At 50.7% G+C, this 15,251-nt stretch overlaps 1 protein-coding gene across 5 annotated transcripts in view; it reads right to left on the bottom strand.

The window, feature by feature from the left end:
- Positions 1–14,834, bottom strand: part of LOC129841856 (myosin-10-like) — an 87,308-nt gene extending 72,474 nt beyond the window's left edge. For 3 of the 5 annotated variants that reach the window (XM_055910183.1, XM_055910181.1, XM_055910188.1), the window contains exons 1-2: positions 14,624–14,834; positions 4,772–4,955 (exon numbers count right to left, since the gene is read on the bottom strand). In XM_055910183.1, the coding sequence (XP_055766158.1) occupies positions 4,772–4,951 (180 nt within the window). In that variant the 5' untranslated portion in view covers positions 4,952–4,955; positions 14,624–14,834. The remainder of the gene's footprint in view (positions 1–4,771; positions 4,956–14,623) is intronic. The other 2 variants (XM_055910180.1, XM_055910182.1) reach the window with 1 other exon arrangement.
- Between the last annotated feature and the right edge of the window lie 417 nt (positions 14,835–15,251).

Below are 15,251 nucleotides of genomic sequence, written 5' to 3'. Positions count from 1 at the left end.
CCCGGCTGTGTTCCAAGCGCTCATAAACGATGTGCTTAGGGATATGCTTAACATCTTCGTGTTTGTTTACTTGGATGACATCCTCATCTTTTCGAGCTCCCTTCAAGAACACACTAAGCATGTCAGACAAGTGCTCAAACGCCTCCTAGACAGCCATTTGTACGTTAAGCCGGAAAAGTGTGAATTCCATTCCTCTCGAGTACAATTCTTGGGATTTATAGTGGAACCCGGTCGAGTCCAGATGGACCCCAAGAAGGTAGGGGCGGTAGCGGATTGGCCCACCCCCAAGTCCGTTAAGGAAGTTCAGCGTTTCCTGGGCTTCACCAACTTTTACCGCAAGTTCATCAAGAACTTCAGCTCGGTGGCAGCCCCTCTCTCAGCTGTAACCAAGGGTGGCAACACAAGGTTTCTGTGGGGAAGAGAAGCTGAGACGGCCTTCCAAGGACTCAAGCAGCGCATCCTCTCTGCTCCCATCCTGACACTACCAACGGCGGATGAACCTTTTGTGGTGGAGGTAGACGCATCAGAGGTTGGGGTTGGAGCTGTCCTGTCTCAGACGGGTGAAGACAAGAAGCTTCATCCTTGCGCCTTCTTCTCTCACCGGCTTACCCCGGCCGAGAGGAATTACGATGTGGGGGATCGTGAACTCCTAGCGGTTAAGATGGCATTGAAGGAATGGAGACACTGGCTCGAGGGGGCTTCTCAACCGTTTCAAGTGCTTACGGACCACAAAAATCTGGAGTATATCCAGCAGGCGAAGCGGTTGAACTCCAGACAAGCTCGATGGTCTCTTTTCTTCAGCCGATTTCAGTTTATCCTCACCTATAGACCCGGGTCGAAGAATCTCAAACCGGACGCCTTGTCACGAATCTACTCTCCTGCCATTCGAGAAGATACTGACATGACTGTCCTTCCGGCCGCTAAGAAATTGGCTCTGATCTCGTGGCAAGTGGAGGATGCCGTGAAACAAGCTCAAGCCATCGAACCGGGCCCTGGAGGAGGTCCTGCTAATCGGTTGTTTGTTCCCAAGGCAGCAAGGTCCCAAGTCCTTCTGTGGGGGCACTCCTCTCGCCTCACCTGTCACCCGGGCGTAGGTCGCACCTTGGAGTTCATCCAGCGTAAGTTCTGGTGGCCCACCATAAAAGAAGACGTTGCCACTTTCGTCAAGGCCTGTTCCGTGTGCTGCCAGGGCAAATCTTCTCACCTCCGCCCTCAAGGACTCCTTCACCCTCTATCTATTCCCCACCGACCCTGGTCCCATATCTCGTTGGACTTTATTACTGGCCTTCCTCCGTCCCATGGTAATACTACGATCCTAGTCATCATCGACAGGTTTTCTAAGGCGGCCAGGTTTGTTCCCTTGACCAAATTACCTTCTGCCAAGGAAACAGCTGAGTTGGTGATTAACCATGTGTTCCGAGTCTTTGGGATTCCGCAAGATATGGTTTCTGACAGAGGTCCCCAGTTCGCCTCAAGGTTTTGGAAGGCCTTCTGCCAACTCATAGGGGCTACGGCCAGTTTATCTTCAGGGTACCATCCGGAGTCCAATGGCCAAACTGAGAGGATGAATCAGGAGCTGGAAACCACCCTCAGATGCATGGTTTCCAACAACCCGTCCACATGGTCATCCTTCATTGTTTGGGCCGAGTACGCGCACAACACCTTGTGCTCCTCCTCCACTGGTATATCCCCGCATGAGTGTCAGTTTGGCTATGCGCCTCTATTGTTCCCGGACCAGGAGGCAGAAGTCAGAGTGCCTTCAGCCTCGAGGTTCATCAGACGCTGTCGGCTTACGTGGAAGAAGGCACGTCTTAATCTTCTGCGTTCCTCTCAGCAGTACCAACGACAAGCCAACAGACGTCGCCGTCCCGGTCCTACCCTGTACCCCGGCCAGAGAGTATGGCTCTCAACTAAGAACTTACCACTACGGGTGGAGTCTCACAAGCTGTCCCAGAGGTTCATCGGTCCCTTTAAGATTGCCAGGAGAGTCAATCCCATTACTTTTCGCCTGCACTTACCCAGATCCCTTAACCTGTCTAGGATCAGCGTGGCGCTAGCGGCACACCCCCCCCCCCCCCACTGAAAAACCAGTGCCGCGAAATTCAAAAAAAATATTTTTTTAAAATATTTAACTTTCACACATTAAAGTCCAATACAGCTAATGAAAGACACAGATCTTATGAATCCAGTCAACATTTCCGATTTTTAAAATGTTTTACAGGGAAGACACAATATGTAAAGATGTACATCTATTACCTAAAAACACATTAGCATAATCCACCATCTTTTATTTGTCCACCAACACCAGTAGCCATCACCAATTCGGCTAAACTAAGATATTTATAGCCCCTAACCAACAAAAAAACTCATTAGATGACAGTCTGATAACATATTTATGGTATGGGATAGGTTTTGTTAGAAAAAAGTGCATATTTCAGGTATATGGCATAGTTTACAATTGCACCCACCATCACAAATGGACTAGAATAATTACAATGAGCAACGTGTTTACCTAACTACTAATCATCAAACATTTCGTAAAAATACACAGCATACACGAATCGAAAGACACAGATCCTGTGAATACAGACAATATTTCAGATTTTCTAAGTGTCTTACAGCGAAAACACAATAAATCGTTATATTAGCTTAGCACATAGCAATTAGCAGCCCAGCATTGATTCTAGCCAAAGTGAGCGATAAAAGTCAACATCGCCAAAAGATATTAATTTTTTCACTAACCTTCTCAGAATTCTTCCGATGACACTCCTGTAACATCACATTACAACATGCATATACAGTTTGATCGAAAATGTTTATATTTAGCCACCAAAATCATGGTTAGACAATGTGAAATGTAGCTCAGCTGGTCAGAAAATGTCCTTGCGCCACTTAGACAGTGATCTACTCTTATACATAAATACTCATAAACGTGACTAAAAAATATAGGGTGGACAGGGATTGATAGACAATTTAATTCTTAATACAATTGCGTTATTACATTTTTTAATTTATCCTTACTTTTCAATACAGTTTGCGCCAAGCGAAGCTACGTCAAAAAACATGGCGTCCTAAGCCACTAAAATGTTTCGACAGAAACACGATTTATCATAATAAAAATGTCCTACCTTGAGCTGTTCTTCCATCAGTATCTTGGGCAAAGGATCCTTTCTTGGGAGAAATCGTCTTTTGGTGGAAAGCTGTCCTCTTGCCATGTGGAAATGTCAACTACGTTCGGGATGAACTGAAAAGCGTGCCCAACTTTTCACATCGTTGCAAAAATAAATGTCCCAAAATCGCACTAAACGGATATAAATTGCTATAAAACGCTTTAAATTAACTACTTTATGATGTTTGTAACTCCTATAACGAGTGAAAAGATGACCGGAGAAATATAACAGGCTAAACTAACGCTTGGAACAGGAGAGGGTCGGTGTCTTCCACGCGCGTTACGCAGCTCCCAAAGAATGACTAGCTTCAGAGTTTTTTCATTTGTAGGGCCTGTGAACGCGCAATCGAGCCCGTTGGAATCGTCATCACGTAAAGGCATCCAGGGGAAGACGTAAGAAGTGTCCGTATAGTCATAGCAACGACAGTGCCCTTTTAACTGACTTCAGAAAAGTGGCCAACATTTCTCAAATCTGACTCCATGTCAGGGAAATTGCTGTAGAATGGGCTCTGTTCCACTTAGAGACAAAATTTCAACTCCTATAGAAACTATAGACTGTTTTCTATCCAATAATAATAATAATATGCATATTGTACGATCAAGGATTTTGTGGGAAGCCGTTTAAAAAATTAGCCACATTAGTATAAATAGTCTAAACAGCGCCCCCATCCCCAACAGGTTAAGATCAATCCAACATTTCACATTTCTTTATTAAAACCTGTTGTTTTTTCTCCCCTTATCCCGGCAGGCAGACCTCCCCCTCCGCCCCGTGTCGGCTTATACCGTCCACCGGATACTGGATTCCCGCCGGGTGCAGTGGTCCTGGCAGTATCTGGTGGACTGGGAAGGCTACGGTCCCGAGGAGCGCTCCTGGGTTCCTGCCAAGGACATACTGGACCCTGACCTCATTCGTCAGTTCAGGACCCTCCACCCTGAGAAGGCTGGTAGGAACGTCAGGAGCCGTTCCTAGGAGGGGGATTCTGTCAGGTTTTGGCCAAGACTGTTCGGGTTTTGGTCACTAGATGTCCCCATTGCACCTTTTTTGTACCTTTTGTTTTTCTTGCTCTAATTATTGTTTGCACCTGTAGGTCATTCCCTTGTTAGTATTTAAACCCTGTGTGTTCCTCAGTTCCTTGCTCAGTGTGTGTAAGTTAGCACCCAGCCCCAGCCCAAGCCTTGTTTTATACAGATATTTCTCTTGTTGGATTTTCCAGAGGTTCTCTGGTTTAGTTATTGTGTATTATTTGAGTAGTCTTTTGAGGTTTGTTTTTCCCTGCTGTTTTTTACCACTTTGTGGAGTTTCTTTTGTATTTTGGAGGATTTCCATTTTGTGCCTCTTGGCTTTATTTTTGGACATTGTGGATTTAGTTTCTTTGCCTGAAGATTTTGTTATTTTATTAAACCACCATCTCTAGTACTGCTGTGTCTGCCTCATCTTCTGGGTTCTGACGATTATTAGTGACTATTTCTCGCACCGGGTCCTGACACTATACTGACGACCATGATTAGTTTATTAGTTGAAAAATTCGCCCCTACCCCTAACCTCACCACCGGCTGCCCTCCACCCTGACCACACCCATTGGCCCCGCCCAGCCCACTCACCTCAAAGCCGTGCTTCTCGGATGGAACCCAGACGAGCCTCTTTGCCGCCCAATCAGCCTGGCTGGAGGCGGAGAATACGTGGCCAGTGGGGGTAGAGGAAGTGGGTGAGCCTGGCACCGCCCCCGTGGACAGGAAGCGGGTGACATCATTGGAAACACCGCCCCCTGACGGCCTGGACATGGTGCTGAGAGAGAGAGAGAGAGCGAGAGAGCGAGAGAGAGAGAGAGGGAGAGAGAGAGAGATGAATGTTGATAATATTTCCCGTTTTGTTTTGTCTTTCATACCAGGTCATGTGTCTTCTCAGTCATGTTGAGACTGGTCTACTACTGTTGCTTTAATGTATTGTTGTTATTGTTGTTATTCTAATTAATATTGTTGTTGTAGTTGTTGTTAATGGTAATCCCATGTCCACCAATACTATTATTATTGCTGTTGGTCCCACCATTTATTTATATATAAATATATATATATTTTGTGTAACGGCAGTCTACTTCGTCCTGCTCCTCAGACGAGGAGAGGCGAGAAGGATCAGAGGACCAATGTGCAGCGTGGTAATTTGACATAATGAATTTAATTAGACAAAACAAAAAACACTATACAAAATAACAAAAGAACATACCGTCACAGTCCTAGCTGGTGCAGAACACAAACACAGAGACAGGAGACAACCACCCACACAAAACAAGCCACCTATATATGATTCTCAATCAGGGACATTTACATTTACATTTAAGTCATTTAGCAGACGCTCTTATCCAGAGCGACTTACAAATTGGTGCATTCACCTTGTGACATCCAGTGGAACAGCCCCTTTACAATAGTGCATCTAAATATTTTAAGGGGGGGGGTGTCAGAATGATTGCTTTATCCTATCCTAGGTATTCCTTAAAGAGGTGGGGTTTCAGGTGTCTCCGGAAGGTGGTGATTGACTCCGCTGTCCTGGCGTCGTGAGGGAGTTTGTTCCACCATTGGGGTGCCAGAGCAGCGAACAGTTTTGACTGGGCTGAGCGGGAACTGTACTTCCTCAGTGGTAGGGAGGCGAGCAGGCCAGAGGTGGATGAACGCAGTGCCCTTGTTTGGGTGTAGGGCCTGATCAGAGCCTGAAGGTACTGAGGTGCCGTTCCCCTCACAGCTCCGTAGGCAAGCACCATGGTCTTGTAGCGGATGCGAGCTTCAACTGGAAGCCAGTGGAGAGAGCGGAGGAGCGGGGTGACGTGAGAGAACTTGGGAAGGTTGAGGACACCACTCCACCACTGTCTTTGTCCCCCTCCTTAGCGTCCTTTGAGTGGCGACCCTCGCCCACGACCTTGGCCTAAGAATCCTCCCCACGGCCCCCACATGATTTAGGAGGTAGCTCAGGACAGAGAGGTAGCTCAGGACAGAGAGGTAGCTCAGGACAGAGAGGTAGCTCAGGACAGAGAGGTAACTCCGGACAGAGAGGCAGCTCCGGACTGGGTGGCAGCTCCGGACTGGGTGGCAGCTCATGACTGGGTGGCAGCTCATGACTGGAGGGCAGCTCATGACTGGAGGGCAGCTCATGACTGGAGGGCAGCTCATGACTGGAGGGCAGCTCATGACTGGAGGGCAGCTCATGACTGGAGAGCAGCTCATGACTGGAGAGCAGCTCATGACTGGAGAGCAGCTCATGACTGGAGAGCAGCTCTAGACTGTAGGGCAGCTCATGACTGTAGGGCAGCTCATGACTGTAGGGCAGCTCATGACTGTAGGGCAGCTCATGACTGTAGGGCACCTCATGACTGGAAGGCAGCTCATGACTGGAAGGCAGCTCCTGACTGGCTGGCGGCTCTGGCAGCTCCTGACTGGCTGGCGGCTCTGGCAGCTCCTGACTGGCTGGCGGCTCTGGCAGCTCCTGACTGGCTGGCGGCTCTGGCAGCTCCTGACTGGCTGGCGGCTCTGGCAGCTCCTGACTGACGGACGGCTCTAGCGGCTCCTGACTGGCGGACGGCTCTAATGGCTCGGGACAGACGGGCGGCTCTGAAGGCTCGTGGCAGACGGCTGGCTCAGATGGCGCTGGGCAGACGGATGGCTCAGATGGAGCTGGGCAGACGGATGGCTCAGACGGCGCTGGGCAGACGGATGGCTCAGATGGCGCTGGGCAGACGGATGGCTCAGACGGCGCTGGGCAGACGGATGGCTCAGATGGTGCTGGACAGGCAGGCAGCTCAGACGGCGCTGGGCAGGCAGGCAGTGCAGGCAGCTCAGACGGCGCTGGGCAGACGAGCAGTGCAGGCGGCGTTGAGCAGACGAGCAGTGCAGGCAGTTCAGACGGCGCTGGGCAGGCAGGCAGCTCAGACGGCGCTGGACAGACGAGCAGTGCAGGCGGCGTTGAGCAGACGAGCAGTGCAGGCAGTTCAGACGGCGCTGGGCAGGCAGGCAGCTCAGACGGCGCTGGACAGACAAGCAGTGCAGGCGGCGTTGTGCAGATGGCCGACTCTGACCTGCTGAGGTGCACAGTAGGCCTGGTGCGTGGTGCCGGAACTGGTGGTACCGGACTGGAGACACGCACCTCAAGGCTAGTGCGGGGAGCAGGAACAGGGCACACTGGACTCTCGATGCGCACTATAGGCCTGGTGCGTGGTACCGGCACTGGTGGTACCGGGCTGAGGGCACGCACCTCAGGGCGAGTGCGGTGAGAAGGAACAGTGCGTACAGGGCTCTGGAGACGCACAGGAGGCTTGGTGCGTGGTGCCGGAACTGGAGGTACTGGGCTGGAGACACGCACCACAGGGAGAGTGCGTGGAGGAGGAACAGGGCTCTGGAGACGCACTGGAAGCCTGGTGCGTGATGTAGGCACTGGTGGTACTGGGGTGGAGCGGGAAGGTAGCGCCGGATATACCGGACTGTGCAGGCGTACTGGCTCCCTTGAGCACTGAGCCTGCCCAACCTTACCTGGTTGCATGCTCCCCGTAGCCCGTCCAGTGCGGCGAGGTGGAATAACCCGCACTGGGCTGTGTTGGCGAACCGGGGACACCATGCGTAAGGCTGGTGCCATGTACACCGGCCCGAGGAGACGTACTGGAGGCCAGATATGTAGAGCCGGCTTCATGGCACTTGGCTCAATGCTCACTCTAGCCCGCCCAGTGCGGGGAGGTGGAATAACTCGCACCGGGCTATGCACCCGTACAGGAGACACCGTGCGCTCTTCCGCATAACACGGTGTCTGCCCGTACTCCCGCTCTCCACGGTAAACATGGGAAGTGGGCGCAGGTTTCCTACCTACCTTCGCCACACTACCCTTTATCCCCCCCCCCCCCCAAGAAATTTTTGGGGTTTCTTCACGGGCTTCCAGCCACGCTTCCGTGCTGCCTCCTCATACCACCGCTCCTGGGCTTTAGCTGCCTCCATCTCTTCCCGAGAGCGGCGATATTCTCCAACCTTAGCCCAGGGTCCTTCTCCGTTAAATATTTGCTCCCATGACCATTCCTCCTGGTACCGCTGCTGCTGTCGCTGCTGCCCGTTCTCACGCTGCTTGATCCGGGTTTGGTGGGTGGTTCTGTAACGGCAGTCTACTTCGTCCTCCTCCTCAGACGAGGAGAGGCGAGAAGGATCAGAGGACCAATGTGCAGCGTGGTAATTTGACATAATGAATTTAATTAGACAAAACAAAAAACACTATACAAAATAACAAAAGAACATACCGTCACAGTCCTAGCTGGTGCAGAACACAAACACAGAGACAGGAGACAACCACCCACACAAAACAAGCCACCTATATATGATTCTCAATCAGGGACATTTACATTTACATTTAAGTCATTTAGCAGACGCTCTTATCCAGAGCGACTTACAAATTGGTGCATTCACCTTGTGACATCCAGTGGAACAGCCCCTTTACAATAGTGCATCTAAATATTTTAAGGGGGGGGGTGTCAGAATGATTGCTTTATCCTATCCTAGGTATTCCTTAAAGAGGTGGGGTTTCAGGTGTCTCCGGAAGGTGGTGATTGACTCCGCTGTCCTGGCGTCGTGAGGGAGTTTGTTCCACCATTGGGGTGCCAGAGCAGCGAACAGTTTTGACTGGGCTGAGCGGGAACTGTACTTCCTCAGTGGTAGGGAGGCGAGCAGGCCAGAGGTGGATGAACGCAGTGCCCTTGTTTGGGTGTAGGGCCTGATCAGAGCCTGAAGGTACTGAGGTGCCGTTCCCCTCACAGCTCCGTAGGCAAGCACCATGGTCTTGTAGCGGATGCGAGCTTCAACTGGAAGCCAGTGGAGAGAGCGGAGGAGCGGGGTGACGTGAGAGAACTTGGGAAGGTTGAGGACACCACTCCACCACTGTCTTTGTCCCCCTCCTTAGCGTCCTTTGAGTGGCGACCCTCGCCCACGACCTTGGCCTAAGAATCCTCCCCACGGCCCCCACATGATTTAGGAGGTAGCTCAGGACAGAGAGGTAGCTCAGGACAGAGAGGTAGCTCAGGACAGAGAGGTAGCTCAGGACAGAGAGGTAACTCCGGACAGAGAGGCAGCTCCGGACTGGGTGGCAGCTCCGGACTGGGTGGCAGCTCATGACTGGGTGGCAGCTCATGACTGGAGGGCAGCTCATGACTGGAGGGCAGCTCATGACTGGAGGGCAGCTCATGACTGGAGGGCAGCTCATGACTGGAGGGCAGCTCATGACTGGAGAGCAGCTCATGACTGGAGAGCAGCTCATGACTGGAGAGCAGCTCATGACTGGAGAGCAGCTCTAGACTGTAGGGCAGCTCATGACTGTAGGGCAGCTCATGACTGTAGGGCAGCTCATGACTGTAGGGCAGCTCATGACTGTAGGGCACCTCATGACTGGAAGGCAGCTCATGACTGGAAGGCAGCTCCTGACTGGCTGGCGGCTCTGGCAGCTCCTGACTGGCTGGCGGCTCTGGCAGCTCCTGACTGGCTGGCGGCTCTGGCAGCTCCTGACTGGCTGGCGGCTCTGGCAGCTCCTGACTGGCTGGCGGCTCTGGCAGCTCCTGACTGACGGACGGCTCTAGCGGCTCCTGACTGGCGGACGGCTCTAATGGCTCGGGACAGACGGGCGGCTCTGAAGGCTCGTGGCAGACGGCTGGCTCAGATGGCGCTGGGCAGACGGATGGCTCAGATGGAGCTGGGCAGACGGATGGCTCAGACGGCGCTGGGCAGACGGATGGCTCAGATGGCGCTGGGCAGACGGATGGCTCAGACGGCGCTGGGCAGACGGATGGCTCAGATGGTGCTGGACAGGCAGGCAGCTCAGACGGCGCTGGGCAGGCAGGCAGTGCAGGCAGCTCAGACGGCGCTGGGCAGACGAGCAGTGCAGGCGGCGTTGAGCAGACGAGCAGTGCAGGCAGTTCAGACGGCGCTGGGCAGGCAGGCAGCTCAGACGGCGCTGGACAGACGAGCAGTGCAGGCGGCGTTGAGCAGACGAGCAGTGCAGGCAGTTCAGACGGCGCTGGGCAGGCAGGCAGCTCAGACGGCGCTGGACAGACAAGCAGTGCAGGCGGCGTTGTGCAGATGGCCGACTCTGACCTGCTGAGGTGCACAGTAGGCCTGGTGCGTGGTGCCGGAACTGGTGGTACCGGACTGGAGACACGCACCTCAAGGCTAGTGCGGGGAGCAGGAACAGGGCACACTGGACTCTCGATGCGCACTATAGGCCTGGTGCGTGGTACCGGCACTGGTGGTACCGGGCTGAGGGCATGCACCTCAGGGCGAGTGCGGTGAGAAGGAACAGTGCGTACAGGGCTCTGGAGACGCACAGGAGGCTTGGTGCGTGGTGCCGGAACTGGAGGTACTGGGCTGGAGACACGCACCACAGGGAGAGTGCGTGGAGGAGGAACAGGGCTCTGGAGACGCACTGGAAGCCTGGTGCGTGATGTAGGCACTGGTGGTACTGGGGTGGAGCGGGAAGGTAGCGCCGGATATACCGGACTGTGCAGGCGTACTGGCTCCCTTGAGCACTGAGCCTGCCCAACCTTACCTGGTTGCATGCTCCCCGTAGCCCGTCCAGTGCGGCGAGGTGGAATAACCCGCACTGGGCTGTGTTGGCGAACCGGGGACACCATGCGTAAGGCTGGTGCCATGTACACCGGCCCGAGGAGACGTACTGGAGGCCAGATATGTAGAGCCGGCTTCATGGCACTTGGCTCAATGCTCACTCTAGCCCGCCCAGTGCGGGGAGGTGGAATAACTCGCACCGGGCTATGCACCCGTACAGGAGACACCGTGCGCTCTTCCGCATAACACGGTGTCTGCCCGTACTCCCGCTCTCCACGGTAAACATGGGAAGTGGGCGCAGGTTTCCTACCTACCTTCGCCACACTACCCTTTATCCCCCCCCCCCCCAAGAAATTTTTGGGGTTTCTTCACGGGCTTCCAGCCACGCTTCCGTGCTGCCTCCTCATACCACCGCTCCTGGGCTTTAGCTGCCTCCATCTCTTCCCGAGAGCGGCGATATTCTCCAACCTTAGCCCAGGGTCCTTCTCCGTTAAATATTTGCTCCCATGACCATTCCTCCTGGTACCGCTGCTGCTGTCGCTGCTGCCCGTTCTCACGCTGCTTGATCCGGGTTTGGTGGGTGGTTCTGTAACGGCAGTCTACTTCGTCCTCCTCCTCAGACGAGGAGAGGCGAGAAGGATCAGAGGACCAATGTGCAGCGTGGTAATTTGACATAATGAATTTAATTAGACAAAACAAAAAACACTATACAAAATAACAAAAGAACATACCGTCACAGTCCTAGCTGGTGCAGAACACAAACACAGAGACAGGAAACAACCACCCACAATCCCCAACACAAAACAAGCCACCTATATATGATTCTCAATCAGGGACAACGATTGACAGCTGTCTCTGATTGAAAACCATATCAGGCTGAACATAGAAACAGACGAACTAGACACACAACATAGAATTCCCACCCAGCTCACGTCCTGACCAACACTAAACAAGCAAAACACATAAGAACTCTGGTCAGGACGTTACATTTTGTATATATATACATATATATTTGATTTTGATTTTTCGATATGTATACTTTGACAATGTAAGTAATAATGAACTTGCCATGTCAATAAAGAGAGAGAGAGGGAGAGTGAGGGACAGAGAGTGGGAGAGAGAGAGAGAGAGAGAGAGAGAGAGAGAGAGAGAGAGAGAGAGAGAGAGAGAGAGAGAGAGAGAGAGACAAGAGACAAGAAAGACAGTGTTAGACATTTTCTCACTCAGTCACATTGTCACGTGAGTGTGAGTGAGTGGACTGCATAGTAGATGAAAATCAGAGCAGTGTATTTCACTGATCATGGCATGTGAGTGTGAATGAGTGGAGGAGGACTGCTTAACTATCAGACAGTGACAGTGATGTGATCCGTTTCAAGCGAGCAGTAGTAGACTAGTAAGTACACACACACACACACACACACACACACACACACACACACACACACACACACACACACACACACACACACACACATAATGCACACACACACACACAGAAAATGAGAGCAGTATGACCACACAGCCCAGATACAGTCCCGATAGTCAGAGATGGCATAATTGAAAGACAGAGCAAATCAAGGAGACAGTCAGGGTGGAAGAGAGAGAGATGGATGGAGGGATGGAGGGGGAAGGGAGCAGAGGGATACATCAACTGACTCAGTAAAGTGACATGACAGTCAGAGCTTAGAGAGAGAAAGGGAGAGGGGGAGAGAGAGAGGCAGAGAGAGGGAGAGTGAGGAGGGGAGGTCTACTCCAGTTGGCTGATATTACTGTATTATCATAGCAACAGTACTAAGATTAGGTCACACAGAGACACAGAGGACCTTTACAGTCCAGTGCACTCTGCTGGAGTCACGAGTCAACCACTTCTAGTAGTCAAAGACTGTGGGACAAAGACAGCTCTATATCAACATGTACCTCCAATCCCTGGCTTTAACAATCAAATCCTCCATGATGGGTGTGATTGTAAGGGAAGTGCTGTGTGTGTTAGTAGCCATTGCGTAGTGAAGTCACTCTCGATCTCCCTGCAATCAAATGGTTACTACTTCAGAAAGCTCAATCTGCACTGACACAAAACACGAGATGAATAATGCTTCGATCTGCTTACCTTCAATCTAGATTCACTGCTGAATTCAAGTATTTATTTTTTACTATAGTTGAATTACTACTACTGTTACACATCTTTACAAAGTAACTACTAGTCTGACAGACTGAAGGAAAGAGAGTATACCTCATAGGTAGTGTTAAAACACGTCTCAACTTCAGCTGAGTCTGCCATACAGGCCATTTCTCTCTGAAAACTAGTATGGATTGATTTAGTGATTGGTCTGAGGGTGTCAATCATCTATAGACTGTTTGTTTATATCTTTATTGGCTCCTAAAGGACACTGATATTGTCTACCCCAATAAATGACTACTCATCATTTGGACTGAAGCCGAACCCCTCTGCATACAGTACATAAAGTGAGTCTGAGTGTCAACCCGACCCAAAACAGTTGCTGTCTGTCATCACAGATAAGGTGTCTACTCTTGAGGAATGTCCTCCACCCAGACCGCTCTGATTCCCCCCATGTCTTTCTGTCTGTGTCTGTCCCTCTGTCTCTGGCCTGAGTAGGTCTACACCTGCACTGACATCTACTCCTGTCTGTCATACTGTGTACACACAGCAGATTAGTGTTGGTGAGTCACTCCAAACAGAGAGACAGAGTGCAGCTTCATTACTGATGAGAGAAGGAAGATGAAGGGTGGCCAGAAATAGTCATCAGATATCCTGAGGCATTCCTTATCATCTGTTTATACATGTCTGTCTGTATTTATCATTATAACAAAAGCTTATAGGACATCTGAACAAGGATGTCTATGGTCAGTCCATCACTGACTGACCAGGCTACTGTAGCTCACTCAGCCAGGTGTCTAAAACCTAATAAGACCATTTATTTTTTCCATAGCAAAACTAAACTAAGCCCACTCCCCAATACACCACCACAGTGCAGTATTAAAGACAATACTTGCGGGGTTTGTGTGGAGGTCAATGCGGGGGTGAGGGAGGAATGTGTGTGTGGTTGTGTGTGTGTGAGTGGGGGGGCATGGTAACGCCTTTTCTTTACGCTTAAATTTGAGGAAAAAAGCCGAGTGTTGAGGCAGCGGTGACATTGTGACTCAACCACCGCCTGAAACTGTCACTGGCAGACAGACACACTAGCAGGCTCCCCGTCCAAAATATTAGTGCGTCCGCTAACCGGAGCTATACGAAAGATTCCCATTCTACTACCTGCAACACCATACCACCCGACAAAAGCCATGAAGCCAAACGCCAACCACACCTCGAGCATGAGGTATGAATAATGATTAGAGGATTCGTTATAGCATATAGCCTAGTGATAGACTCAATGGACCACATTATAGAGAGCGCATGGAATTTAGCCTTATAGTTAGCTTTGGGGTGGTCAGTCACTAATGTGGGTTAAATAATAACCTAACAATAATATTAATAATATTAATAATAATAGGTTAATAATACGAATATCTTACGAATAAGAAGACATAATAGCGTAATAATAATATACTTATAATAAACCCTTAATTAATAAAGCAACATATTTACAACTGCTTGCATTCTCTTGTCTAACAGTTTACAATATCTTCGGTTTGCTATGTGATCGTTTTGTACCATTCGTGAGCCTGCATGCTAACCGGAGGGCCAGGCAGCACGCCGCTGGAAGGTCCCCTATTGGGTGTAATTTCGGCGTTATGCCGCCCTCATTTAGACTAACCTAGCTAGGTTAGCAAGTAGCCAACACCAATGAAATATGATGCGTCGCCGTGCAGGATATTAGACTATCTACGACTGAATTAGAGTTGGCTATTGGTAACTAAATATCTCACCTTCACAATGTTCTCCGAGACGTGGATAATTCTAGGGCTCGAGGAGGAACGAAATAAGGCGGTTTCTCCGTTTTTCTTGACTTATATGAGGTGAGAGGTGGGTACCGCAAATGCGGCTTTTATCATTAAACCACTCTCTCAGTCGAAGCCGCACACACACATTCTACTGATCATAAAACAGACCGACAGAAGGGTGAGGGCAAAGCGCCGGCTTCAGAGCAGCACAATCACTTCCTGTCTATACACCAATAAAAAAATAACTTAAATTTAAGTCCCGCTTTATAAATAGAGTCTTCGAATGAAAATCTACAACTGCTGTGAATCCCCGCCCATTGAATGAGACGATCCCGTCCAGCCCCTTCACTGGCACAGATACAAGCGACAACAAATGGGATCTTGAGAGATCCCAATTGCCACAAATCCTAACCAATCAGACAAAATATTGGGCAGTCCCATCAGTCTGACGGATGTGTGGAATGCCCAATTGGAGTAAAGTAGCAGGTGCCCATGCAGTTTTCTCGCGGTGGGGTAGGGAGATTTGCACGCTCTTTGTTGATGACAGCATCCCTTGTCTGTCACTCGGAGAGTGACGGAATAGTCCCTAGACTTGATCTAAGGTCGGTTTTGG

Source organism: Salvelinus fontinalis, unplaced genomic scaffold (genome assembly GCF_029448725.1).
Source record: "Salvelinus fontinalis isolate EN_2023a unplaced genomic scaffold, ASM2944872v1 scaffold_0002, whole genome shotgun sequence".
Lineage (NCBI taxonomy): Eukaryota > Metazoa > Chordata > Actinopteri > Salmoniformes > Salmonidae > Salvelinus > Salvelinus fontinalis.
The sequence above is the reverse complement of the archived record's forward strand: the minus strand, read 5'-3'. Positions and strand labels throughout refer to the sequence as shown.